Genomic DNA, 13,580 nt, shown 5'->3' with positions numbered 1-13,580 from the left:
TGGCCAGATTACATGGCATTATGCCCCCCCTCGGTGGTTTCTCCTCCACTCATCACACAGACCACCATGAGATTGTTCTAGTCGAGTTGTCACTATAGTGGCTCTCACCCTTACATTCAGCTTGTACACCCCACGTGATAGGCTATTTTGGCATCCGCTGGGGATTATATTGTACTCAGTAATATACAGCCCTGATTTTTCCAAAAAAAAGAAAAAAAGAAAAAAAGAGAGAGAGAGAGAGAGAGAGAGAGAGAGAGAGAGAGAGAGAGAGAGAGAGAGAGAGAGAGAGAGAGAGGTTGAAACGAAGTATTTGCTTTGGCAATAGAGCAAGTGGGCCCTTGATGGTGGTTGCGACCCGACATGCAGTGTCATCTCTCTCTCTCTTTCTCTCATTTTGTTATGTAGAGTAATCTCAATTGAAGTAACTTTGTGTTTTTGCGAAGTAGTAGATCTGAGTTAAAATCCTCAAACCCTTCTGTTGCACCTAATGTTGGTACTTAGAACTACTGTTGCTACTTGCCCCTGCCGATGAGATCTCTGGCAGCACAACACAACCAACTTGCCATGCATGGGGAGCAGCTATGTGAAGGGCCAGGGCCTTTACATAGCTTTAAAGTAATATCACCTTTAAAGGGCCAGGGCCTAGATGCATGCCCTTAAATTGCAGCTATCGCTGTCGGACCGACGTGGCTAGATGCTTGTTAGGTGCAACGGAATTGAAATGGTGAAGGTCTAGGTTTTACACTTCCCCAAATCCTTTTCTTTCAAACCTTGCGTTAGTGATTCCTTTTAGCTTTAATGATGGTTTCTTTTACTTTGAGAGAGAGAGAGAGAGAGAGAGAGAGAGAGAGAGAGAGAGAGAGAGAGAATGACACTCGATAAGGTCCCAACCAACCCTTTGAAGGGACTCCCACATTGTTGCCGATGTGCTATTTGCTTTTGATTGCTAAATGGAATGTACACACATGCTATACCTTAAGTGCAGACTCTACTAACTTCAATGGCGAATGTCACCGCGGTAATTCCTCAAGACGAGGCACCTTCGGGGTGATTTGATGTACCTTTCAATCCTTCTTGATGTGGGATTGCGGATGGCCTCTAAGGGGTAGATCTGGGGCTGAGTCACAAAACGGGAGCGTACACGAGCACTTAGAAATCTGAAAAATAAAATACTTTGCAAAAGGGAGAGAAGGGAGAAGATCGACACAGTATTGGGGACCAGAAGATGGGCTGGTCCCCCCCCGTTAAGAGTATTCTTTATTCAGGGAGAATTCTTATACAAGCACGAGAACCCGAGGAAACCCCTCCGTTCTGTAATCTTAGACCCGAAGGTCGTGCTTTCTCGTAAAGGGCTTGGGCACAAGGCCGTTCCTTCCCGTAAGGGACTTAGGCGTGAAGCCGTACTTTCTCGTAAGGGACTTAGGCGTGAAGCCGTACTTCCGGTTAAGGGCCTTCTCGTAAGACGGGAGATTCTTGCAAAACAAACCACACAAAGCAACAATTCTCAATGCGTATCAACACCTTATACCTGTCGCTCCTTGCTCGGAAAAGCGACCTCCGTGCTTCGTAGTCTCGCGATCTCTTGCGGCAGAGTCTTCTCTTGCTGATGTTGGTATTTCCCGTGAGTGAGGGCATGTGGTGCTTTTATAGCTCCCTGGCCACGGCACGAATAATTGCTCGCGTAGAGATCGCGGCCGTTTTTTTTTTTTTTGGCTGTTCTACCCGAAATAGGGAGAGAGAATTCGCTGGCTGGTTTTGTTGCTTTATCTTCTAAGTGGCTGCCCACTTATTAAGTGGGCGGCCGGCATATTTTAAAATTGGTCTGAACCTGCCCAAAAACTCAATAAAACCTTATAAGTTAAAACCAATGCATTTCACAACACTTCCCAGGCGTCCCTGGATGCAACCACATGCACGAATGCAATGCAAACATAGATTCCTCGCGAGAAAGCGTCTGCCTTCCCGCGATTGTTCCTGCTTTTCGTAAAAAGCTTCATTGAACCCATCTTTATTCTTGTGCTTGTGTTCTTACCCGTATTTTCTTACTCAGTTCGGATTTCCTCCTTAACCTACGGGATGCCCCCTTACTGATGCACCCGTCACCTATCATGTGACGCATCAGGGGCACTCGTAGCCCGGCCCTTCCACCGAACTTACGGAAACTCCTTCGCGATGTTTACCGTCACCCATCAAATGACACATCAGAGTTGTCCGTTCCTGATGGTAGTTCTTGTAGCTACAATCTTTTAATAGTTCTTAGTGCACATAATAAAATATCCTAAAAAAATAAATTAATCATTAAATATAAGAAAATAGTCCAATTAGCAACATCCCTCTGGCTTCTAAACAGTTGACCTCAACTGTAGTGCTTGGACATATACCTCCAGTATCTCGGGATAAGCTGCTAATTCCTCCTGCGTCATCCATTGAGCATCTAGATTCGAATAGTTCTTAAACTTAACCAAATACTTCCGTGTTATCTTTCCGGATTTGAGAGACCGCTCTTGATGACTTACTATCTGGTCCGGTTGGAGTATTTCTTCTGTTTCCTCAACCTCAGGAGGTTCCTCAACGCTAGGCTGGCTTGGAGGCGGTCCCACATACGGCCGGAGTAAACTGACATGGAAAGCATTATGGATCTTCCAATTAGGCGGTAGCTCTAATCGGAAAGCGACATCATTGACTCGCTCAGTGATCTTAAACGGCCCATAATAACGGGTAGAAAGTTTTACCACTTTCCTCTTATGAGACGCTTGTTTCTTAAGTCTTGCCTTCTCAAACTTGAGTAAGACTAACTGTCCGACTGTTAAGTCTAGATTCCTTCTGTGCTTGTCTGCAGCTTTCTTATGCTTTTCCTGAGAGCGTAGAATAGCTCTCTTAACTTGCCCGTAGGCGGTGTCCAAATCCCGGACAAATTCATCTGCTGCAAAGATCTTATCCTTAGTTAAAAGGATGGGTGGAAGCAAAGGCTTACCGTAAAGAATCTCAAAAGGTGCTTTCCCCGTCGATGAGTGTATGGTATTGTTATACGCGTACTCGACAAGAAGCAAATATTTCTCCTAGTCAGATTGCCGGTCTGACACATAATCTTTTAACATATCCAATACTGTGGAATTGGCTATCTCACTTTGCCCGTCTGTTTGAGGATGGTAGGCAAATGAAAAATTCAGCTTTGTACCAAGATTATCCATCAAGGCACGCCAAAAATTTTCTATCATGCGAGGATCTCGATCACTCACAATTGACTTAGGCATTCCATGATGCTTAAAGATCTGTGCAAGGAAGACCCTAGCCATATGATCTGCTTTGATCGTTTTCTTGATTGGTATAAAGTGTGCTTGCTTGCTAAACCTGTCCACAATGGTCCAGATTGCGTCATTTCCAGTCTGAGTTCTAGGGAGGTCCATGATTCAAAGTCCATGGCAATACTTTCCCAAGGTTCATTAGGCACAGGCAAAGGTTGTAGCAACCCAGGCGTCTTATGCGGATCATACTTCACTTTTTGGCAAACCAAACATTCCCTGACATACTTATCAATGTCTGCTTTAAGGCTAGGCCAAAAGAAATATCTTTCCATTGCTAAGGTTGTAGGGAGAATACCCCGATGACCCGCATAAGGCGAAGCGTGTGCTCCATCCATGATCTTCTTTCTTAATGGTTCCGCTACACATATAGCCTGATGGTGGTAGAGATAACCGTCCCGAATGGAATAGGGAAACTCATTCTCTCCACGATGTAGCTTTCCCCAAATGGTGGAAAAGTCTGGATCATTCGGATACAAATCCGGTAGTGCTTCTAATTCTTGGTGATACACCGAAGTGATAGCGTTCACCCTTGGCCGCCTAGACAATGCGTCTGCGACCACATTCTTACTCCCAGCCGTGTGAATGATCTGGAAGTGAAACATAGACAAAAAGTTTGCCCATCTTATCTGCTTCTCAGATAGTTTCCTTTGCGTAAGAGAATACCGCAAACTCTGGTGATCAGTCTTGATCACAAAATCCGCTCCTAGAAGATAGTGCTTCCAGTTGGATAAGGCGTGAATCACAGCCGTGAGTTCCTTTTCGCAGATTGATGCATGCAACTCTGCCTCCTTAAGCCGTCTGCTTTCATAAGCCACTGCATGGCCTTCTTGGTTTAACACTGCTCCGATGCAATCACCTGAAGCATTGCAGTGAACCTCAAATGGTTTCCTTAAGTCAGGCACTATCAAAATAGGTCCATGGCTTAGCAAGTACTTGAGCCGATCAAAAGCTCCTTGTTGTCTCGATCCCCATCTGAAAGGAATCTTCTTCTTTGTTAAGTCATAAAGTGGTCCTGCTACATGAGCAAATCCTCGGACAAACCTTCGATAATACGAACATAATCCCAGGAAACTACGTACATCATGTACCGTAGTGGGAATAGGCCAATCTTCTACCACTCGGATCTTGGCAGGATCCATACTCACTTGATTGTGAGAGACTATATGGCCGAGATAGTGTATCTCTGAGAGAAAGAACTCGCTCTTCTTTGCATTCACATGCAACTCATGCTTTTGCAATTCTTGAAACACTAAGTCCAAGTGCTTCCGATGTTCCTCTTCTGACTTAGAGAAGATGAGTATGTCGTCAAAGAATACTCCCGTAAAAGCTTGATATGGGCTGAAAAATGCGGTCCATCATGTGATTGAACGTCGCAGGAGCATTGGTCAAGCCGAAAGGCATTACCAAGAATTCATATAGTCCAAAGGTTGTGCGGAAAGCAGTCTTGTGGACATCCTCAGGGGCGATCTGTATCTGGTGATACCCACTCTTTAAGTCTATGCGACTAAAGACACTTGCACCCTGCAACTTATCAAGTATATCATCAATCCGAGGGATCGGAAAGCGATTCTTGATTGTGATCTTGTTTAAAGACCGATAGTCTATGCACATTCGAAACGTGCCATCTTTCTTCTGCACCAGTAGAACTGAAGAGCAGTAGGGTGAAGCACTTGGTCGTACTAACCCTTTCTCTAGAAGCTCGTTGACTTGCTTCAAAATTTCCTCTTGCTGAACAAGACTCACCCGATAAGGGGGTTGATTGGGAGGCGAGCTACCCGGTATGAGATCTATGCGGTGATCTTCCGGGCGTACCGGAGGGAGTTCATCATGAAGTGTTTCCTTGAACATCTGGAATTGAGTTCGAGCTTGGTGGTGCGGGTTCCTTCCTTGCTTTCTCTTGCCTCGTAGAGGCTTGCTCTTGCCGTTGCTGCTTTAGCGGGCAGTCCAGTTTCATATGTCCTTTCTCGCACCAATAGAAGCATCTTCCTTCCTCTCTGAAAGTTTGAAGTTGAGTAGGAGAAAGGTACTCAGTTCGCTTGCCAGTGCCCTCTGGCTTCTTAGAATGATCATCGTCTCTAGATGGAGGACGTTTTCTTCCTTGGCCCCCTTGGTCATCATAGACCCCTCTTTGCCTTGCACGGTAAGTGCTATGCTCCATCTTTCTGGGCGTCCCGGTTGAGTACAAATCCTCAGCAATGATTGCTGACTCCATCATCCTCTGAAGAGTATCATGCGGATACACCTTCATACTCTTGCAAAGCTGCGGTTGGAGATCGGCTTCGAACTTTCGTTTCTTTTCCTCGTCGGCAATCTTCATGAAGGGAGTGACCTTCAGAAGAACCGACCAATACTTGTCCACATAAGTCGTTACTCTTTCATGTTCCTTCTGGGCAAGCCAGTCCCATTCCTTCCGTATGTCCTGCTCGAAGTCAGGCGGAAGAAATTGTTCATAAAATTCAGATTTAAAGCTCTCCCAAGTTTTGGCCCGAGAACCTTCCAGAATCTTGGCTAACCACCAATTACTTGCCGTTTCCTTGAGGTGCATCCCCACATGGCGTAATTTGGATTTTTCTGTGAAGTGCCCATTGGTAAAGGCGACTTCAAACTGTTTGATGAAGGACAGTGCTTTGGAGATGTCTCTCCGTCCGTTGTAGGTTTCGAACTTGATGTCCTTGTCGCCTGATTTGAAGACTCTCATGCGATGTTGAGACTTGCGACCATGCTTCTTGAATCGAGGTTTATCTTTAGGTTGATGTAGGGTAGTGGCAGTAGTAGCGGCTTCCTTCTTCTGACGAGATGATCGAGAAGTAGAAGTATAACCAGGAGAGTAAGATGGAGATGAGATAGAGATGTCCTTGCTCTCGTCTAGCAAAGAGAGCGCTTTTTCCTGGCCTTTCCTTGAAGTAGGCCGTTCATTCCGATCCGTAGATCCTTTGTGCACCTCAGCACGTTCTTCTTCTCTTGCCTCCTGTGGTCTCACGCCAACAGTGTTGTTTGGATGCTTGGTTGCATCAGTTCCATTCGTTTTCTTCATTCCGCCCAAGAGCTTTTGGACGTCTGGCAACAGTAAGATTTGTTGCAACTCCGCAAGCTGAGCTTGCACTTGTTGAAGCTCCTCTTCAACGCTTCTCCCTTGGCTCAACATGGTTCTTCCCGTTCTTCCCGGAATCGTCCTTCTTTGCAGAGAAAGAGAGGAGTCCGAGCTCTGATACCACTGTCACAAAACGGGAGCGTACACGAGCACTTAGAAATCTGAAAAATAAAATACTTTGCAAAAGGGAGAGAAGGGAGAAGATCGACACAGTATTGGGGACCAGAAGATGGGTTGGTCCCCCCCCCCCCCCCCCCCCCCCCGTTAAGAGTATTCTTTATTCAGGGAGAATTCTTATACAAGCACGAGAACCCGAGGAAACCCCTCCGTTCTGTAATCTTAGACCCGAAGGTCGTGCTTTCCCGTAAAGGGCTTGGACACAAGGCCGTTCCTTCCCGTAAGGGATTTAGGCGTGAAGCTGTACTTTTGCGTAAGGGACTTAGGCGTGAAGCTGTACTTTCCCGTAAGGGACTTAGGTGTGAAACCGTACTTCCCGTTAAGGGCCTTCCCGTAAGATGGGAGATTCTTGCAAAACAAACCACACAAAGCAACAATTCTCAATGCGTATCAACACCTTATACCTGTCGCTCCTTGCTCGGAAAAGCGACCTCCGTGCTTCGTAGTCTCGCGATCTCTTGCGGCAGAGTCTTCTCTTGCTGATGTTGGTATTTCCCGTGAGTGAGGGCATGTGGTGCTTTTATAGCTCCCTGGCCACGGCACGAATAATTGCTCGTGTAGAGATCGCGGCCGTTTTTTTTTTTTTGGTTGTTCTACCCGAAATAGGGAGAGAGAATTCGCTGGCTGGTTTTGTTGCTTTATCTTCTAAGTGGCTGCCCACTTATTAAGTGGGCGGCCGGCATATTTTAAAATTGGTTTGAACCTGCCCAAAAACTCAATAAAACCTTATAAGTTAAAACCAATGCATTTCACAACACTTCCTAGGCGACCCTGGATGCAACCACATGCACGAATGCAATGCAAACATAGATTCCTCGCGGGAAAGCGTCTGCCTTCCTGCGATTGTTCCTGCTTTTCGTAAAAAGCGTCATTGAACCCATCTTTATTCTTGTGCTTGCGTTCTTACCCGTATTTTCTTACTCAGTTCGGATTTCCTCCTTAGCCTACGGGATGCCCCCTTACTGATGCACCCGTCACCCATCATGTGACGCATCAGGGGCACTCGTAACCCGGCCCTTTCCACCGAACTTACGGAAACTCCTTCGCGATGTTTACCGTCACCCATCAAATGACACATCAGAGTTGTCCGTTCCTGATGGCAGTTCTTGTAGCTACAATCTTTTAACAGTTCTTAGTGCACATAATAAAATATCCTAAAAAAATAAATTAATCATTAAAAATAAGAAAATAGTCCAATTAGCAACAGGTTGAATTGCTCTCCCAATGTGAGAGGAATAAAGAGCTTAAAACGCAGATCTGGATGTAAGGTGCAGCGGAAGTGAATGTTGAACTTTGCTCAAGATGAGTGCTCCGAACTGTGCTTAAGGTTCCTTTTTACTTACAGAAGGGAGAGCCGTCCGTTCCTTTAGTGAGAGAGTGCAATGGACACAAACAAAGTGATGAACACTGTGAATGAAGGTGAGAGAAGAATACGACACCAGACAAGAGACAAGTTGTCAAACCCTCCTCCGAAGGCCCCACTCTCTATGGCGAGAGCGGTCTACCATTGATTGCACAAATCTCTACAATGCTTTGGACTTGCTGACGATGTCGACGACGACGAGACGGGCTGAAATCTGAAAACGCTAAGGGCTGAAATCTGCAAATCTTGTATCTGCTGAATTCTGACTCTATGTTGGTGACGATGTCGATGGCGACGATGCGACGACAACACGTTGAAACCGCAGATGCTGAAATCTGCGTTTTCCGGGCTAAATCTGCAAATTTTGATGGATCTGACCGTGCGGCGAGGATCTACTGCGGGAAGGTGAGATCTGCGAGGTTCGGGACTTCTTTTGCGAAGTCTTGATGCTGAAAACTGAAAACGCTGATGCTATTCGGGGACTGGTCGCGATGAATCTGCAAAACGCTAGTAGGTCATGCTGATGCAAAAATGCTAGGGCTGAATTCTGATGTTGCTGAGGAAATCTGCTAACGCTACGATTGATCTGCAGTTCTGCGACTGCCGGGGCTGATTTGCAATGCAAAACGCCATGGCTGGTCTGTCATGCAAAAACGCTGGGCCTTGTTGTTGATGCAGAAAACGCTAGGGTCTCTTGCGGGGGTCTTGCTGAGAAGGTGCTTGTTGAACACGAAGTTCTTGCTGCCTCTGCTGCCCGAAATGCTAGCGCTAGGGTTTTCTTATATATTGGCTCTACTAATTTGCCCTACCCAGTTCCCAACAAAAGTCACTTAAAAATAATAAGTGAAAAATGGCTAAAATAGGGAAAATTAGGTCTATGCACTGTAAAAATGCTCCTAATAGGTTCTGATGGTAATCTGATGATCATGTTGTGTGCAACCAAAGGATATGCATCTAATCTAAGTGTCTGGACATGCACGGTCTGCGAACAGACTCACAAAAGTGCCAGATCACTTCCTAATCTAACTGAACCGAACCCATGTCATGAAGTAGCTTGTCCACGTACACATATGGTTAGATGTGCACGTGACACTCGATGAGGGGGATGATGGACAGCAATGGAGCACTCGATGTTGACGAGGGAATTACCGAAGGGAGGCTCGATGGGCTGCCAAGTACTAGAACGCAACGGGAAGCTTGCGAGAGCAGATCCGAGCCACTTTCCGGCGAGGGAGAGGGCTGAAAACTGAAAACGCTGACAGATTTGGTTCCAAAAACACTGGGTTGCTCTGTCTCCAATATGCTGGGTTGATCCTGGTGCTTGCTGCAATGCGTGGAAACGCTAGGCTTGATGCTCCCTTTATAGGCCCAATCTGCTAGTTATAAACTCCTTTGGGTTGAGGTATGGCAAATTGTCCACCAACCCCATAAATTAAATCATTAAATGATTTAATTTGTAAGCTTTTGATCAGGGCTAAGTTTCGGGTGAAATTGGTGCACATCTGCCCGCTCAGAAATCCGATCGACACGGGGAATGGCTCGTTGAATTCCTATTAACTTATAATACATGCACGTCGTGCCAGATGCCCACCATAGTGTAATAACCTCTGTCAAAACGCGTGTACAAACCATTTTTGCAAGAGGGTTCCAAATCTGGGTTCCAAATCTGGAAAGCCTAATCCAATGGACTGCTTCGGATATGCAGGTCTTGCGAACTGGCTCACAAAATTGCCGGTACTAATCCTCCTAGGATTCTAGACACTCCTATCTAGGAAGAAGGGGCCCAAGAATGCTAGGGTTGCCCTTCTCTCTGCTTGCAATGAGGGGCTGCCCAATGAGGGACCCATGTTGGGCAACACTGCATGCCTCAAGTGTCCCTTCTTGGCCCTACATATATATGTCTCCAAGCTGCTCCAACGCCCACGGCATGGGAAGTGAGGACAAATAATTGAAAAAAAAAAAGGCCACTAGGGTCCAAGGGGAAATATAAGGAAAGGCTGCAAAAAATATTTCAAGCCTTCAGGAGGTCAAATACGCATGGAACTAGCTTGGCTACACATATCCCGACGTGAGAAACCTACCTCACGATGGTGTGTGCAGAGCTACAAAGCAACCCTCACTCCCTATCACCTTCCCTTGTGAATCTAGTGAGATGCCAAACTCTTACATGAAGCACACACTCTCTTTGTTGCTTTCGGTTTTCTTGAGGGATGGAATAGGGACCTCCACACACCTCCATAGCCTTGACCTCTCCTTTGGCGAACTGTCTTAGGTAATTGAACTACGAAAGAGGGTCGAACTATGAAAGACATGTGACTGGCTTGGACACCCAAGTAAGAATCAACAACACAAACCAGAATTGAAAAGAGAGGAGCTGACACGAAGCGGTGGAGTTCTGCTTCTAAATGCACTGGCTTCAAAGTTTCATGTTCTTTTCGCAAGGTAGTTAGATACGTAGTGTTCATTACAAATTCAGTACATACGGTACGTATACATAATGAATTGAGTTTTTAGGTACGTAAAAATTCGTCCTTTTTTTCGCAAAGCCTACAACTGAGAGTACTTCATACATTTACTTATGCATTGACCAAGACTTCAAATAAAGACTAGAGTCCACGACTCTTAACCGAACAATAAAAACACAAAGCTGATCAATGTCTACAATTAAACAATGTCAGATGCTTGATGTCATGGTCTCATAAAACTAAGAGCATAAAAACAAGTGATGAAATTCATGAGGCCTGCCTCAATTTTTTCTATTTGTTTAGAAAAAGAGTGAAATCGGAACTCTCCCACATGGCGTTGGACTCGACCTTTCTCTCACTATGTCACGTGCGTACGCTCTCTCTCTGCAACTTCGTTCCCTAGCGTCCCACTTCTGCATAACAGTGCCTCCTCTCCAAGGCACAAGTCTTGCACATCTCCTCGTGCTCTATCACTTGCACACACTGCTGCGCGCTCATCAACTGGTATCAGAGCCAAATTAGGGTTTGCTCCCAAACCTGCAAACGCTGATTTTCAGCCAAGGAGGTGAACTTTCACGCGAGATTTTGCAATTTTATCGCCAAAGGACTCGTCCCCGGAGACTAGAGGGCTCCTGGTTAGTCAAATTGACCTAAAACAGGCTGAAATTAGGTCAAAATCAGCAAATTACAGGTTACGATGGCAAAATACAGGTTTTGCAAATCATGTATTAAGGTGTGGGAACATCTTTACTAGGTCCCCGCTACCTGAAAACAAAGAAATTACCGAAAAACAGGTTTTTTCAGAAAATTTCAGATTTACGTAGGTTTTTGTAAGTGTATTTTCGATGCATCTACATTGAGGAAAGTGCAAATTGATGCAATTTATGCATATTTGACAAGTTTTGGCTATGTATGACCATTTGTGACTCAAATCTTCTGCAATTTGATTCTACAAATTAGGGCTTTTGCTCATACATGCTTCTAAAGGCTGTGCATTAGCCTTATGTATGTTTGGTGAGGCTAAAAACAACTAAAATTGTTGTTTTTGAGCACAAATTCACTCGCTGAAATTTCCTGCGCTGAAATTTTAGAAATTGTTTTTTTGTGCCTAAATTGACCTATTTTGCCCCAAATTGCTCCTGGGACCACTTGGAGCTCTAGTGCACACTTCAGTGAGGCTATACTCTGTCTGGTTTTGGTGCATTTTGCCCAAAAATTCAGCGTATTAGCGCTCTTATTCGTGCAACTATGGCCTCATCTTCTTCGGATGTGAAGAATCTCTTCGAAATTAGGAGGTTCGATGGAACAGGTTTCGACCTTTGGAAAGATAGGAATCCTATTTCTTAAGGATTGTGAAGGGGCACTTGAACAGGTAAAGCCACAATATGTCGGATGAAGCATGGGTTAGCTTGAACAGGAAGGCAGTTACATACATTAAAATGGCCATGACTGATGAGACAATCATTGATTTGAAAGGTCTCACAAATGCTTTTGATGTGTGGGAGAAGTTAAAGGCGATGTATGAGAATACAACGCCTGTCAACCAAGTGCATTTGATGCGAAAACTTGTTGGCATGCAGCTAGATGAGTCCAAGAGCGCTGCAGAGCACTTGTCATTGTTTACAGGTACTTTGTCGCAGTTACAGGATTCAGGTTTGCCTCCTTTTGACGATAAGCTGAAAGCTATCTTCTTGCTTATGACCTTACCTGATTCATGGGAAACATTGGTGGTTTCATTGTCGAATAACCCCAATTTGACCTTTGATGGTGTTAGGGGTTCTATCTTGAATGAGGAAATCAGGAGGGAAGCAGGTGGAGAAAGAAAGAAAGAAAGAAAGAAAGCTTTATTAGCGTCTACTAGAGGTTGAACTCGACCTATGAGACAAAATCGATGTACAACTGTCAATGCCCTCTGGGTGACTAGAAAAAGGACAAAATATAAAAAATAAAATAAAATAGGACTAAACTAGTAGGATAGGAGTGATGAGTTGTGTGGGGTGGGAGATGGAGCACTAGCACTAAGGGTATGTGAAATATATGCGTAGGGGTGTACAAGAATGCAATGCAAACTAGCTAGCTCCATCCAGTCTCATAATGAGGATGTAATATGTGATACATAGGTGATGGCGAAGTAAAAATCCCCTGTAGCATGATCTCCAGATGTAGATGTAAATGAGCGATCTGCTCCTGGATACGGCGCTGATGACGAGCCCGAATCTTTGTAATCTCCCTCTCATGTGGTACAGGTGTCTGGTAACCAGATGCTCTCGGTCTCCGTCTGGCTCGGAGGTCCTCAGCTCGCTGAAGGGTAACCCCCTCCTGTGTCGGCATATGCATTGTAGTAGATCTCTGAAAGAAGTCAGTGAGCTGAAGCTGCCGTCTCTCCCTCCCTGTAATAGGATCTTGTAGTAGCATCTCCCTATGACGCTGTATCTCCGTCGAGAACTGGCCAAATCGGTGCTGGTCTGTAGACTCCATGATCTGGCGTAGTGTGGGGTGTCCACTAAACAAGGAAGTGTATCTGTCTCTGATGTCACTGTATGCTCTGCACCTGCATACGTAATGCTCCTCGCTCTCAACCTCCTCTTGACATAGTCTGCAGATCCTCTCTGCTCTAATGGCCCGTGCCGCTCTGTCTTTCTTAATCTCAAGCTGGTGTGATGATACTCTGAGCTGGCCAATCGCCACTTTGGCATTGTGGGCATGTATACATCCATATATCTGGGCCTCTGGATAAACCCATCCTCGGAGATGCTCAAAAAGGAGTCTCTGTAGTATAGCATCTTCGTGGGCAGGGGCTGGTAGGGTGTGATCTAGGTCCGTGTCATGTATCGCTGTAATAGGTCCTGTCTCATAACTTTGTTCCTCTCACTATGTGAGAGTTGTATATGTGGGGCATTTGGATCGTACTGAAGAGGTGGTAAATGGTCTATGTCCCACCCACATCGAGTCAATAACCGTATCATCTGTGCATACCATGATCCTGTGTCACCATCCTCCGCTAGCTGTGTAGATGCCTCAAAAGCTCTGCGAGATAGTCTATCAGGGTCCATATCTCGTACTCGGTGAATGAAGCAGACCACTTGGAAGAGAGCCTCTACTAGCATGGGCGGGGCATCAAACTCTGCTCTGATAATGTCATGTGGTACTGAAGGTTTACTGCGAATCACCCGTGAGAA

The 13,580-nt window shown here is 45.4% G+C and overlaps 1 protein-coding gene across 1 annotated transcript; it reads right to left on the bottom strand.

The window, feature by feature from the left end:
- Window positions 1–11,666: 11,666 nt before the first annotated feature.
- LOC147443412 (uncharacterized) lies at window positions 11,667–12,879 on the bottom strand. The gene has a single exon (XM_086529284.1). The coding sequence runs from the start codon at window positions 12,877–12,879 to the stop codon at window positions 12,475–12,477; it is 405 nt and encodes a 134-aa protein (XP_086385410.1). The 3' UTR covers window positions 11,667–12,474.
- Window positions 12,880–13,580: the final 701 nt, after the last annotated feature.

This window comes from Adiantum capillus-veneris, chromosome 14 (assembly GCF_014529385.1).
Source record: "Adiantum capillus-veneris isolate H3 chromosome 14, ASM1452938v2, whole genome shotgun sequence".
In the NCBI taxonomy this organism is placed as follows: Eukaryota; Viridiplantae; Streptophyta; class Polypodiopsida; order Polypodiales; family Pteridaceae; genus Adiantum; species Adiantum capillus-veneris.
This window is presented reverse-complemented; position numbering and strand designations above follow the sequence as displayed.

Coding starts and splice junctions, on each gene's coding strand:
- LOC147443412 (XM_086529284.1), bottom strand. CDS start 12,879: ATGGAGTCTACAGACCAGCACCGATTTGGCCAGTTCTCGACGGAGATA.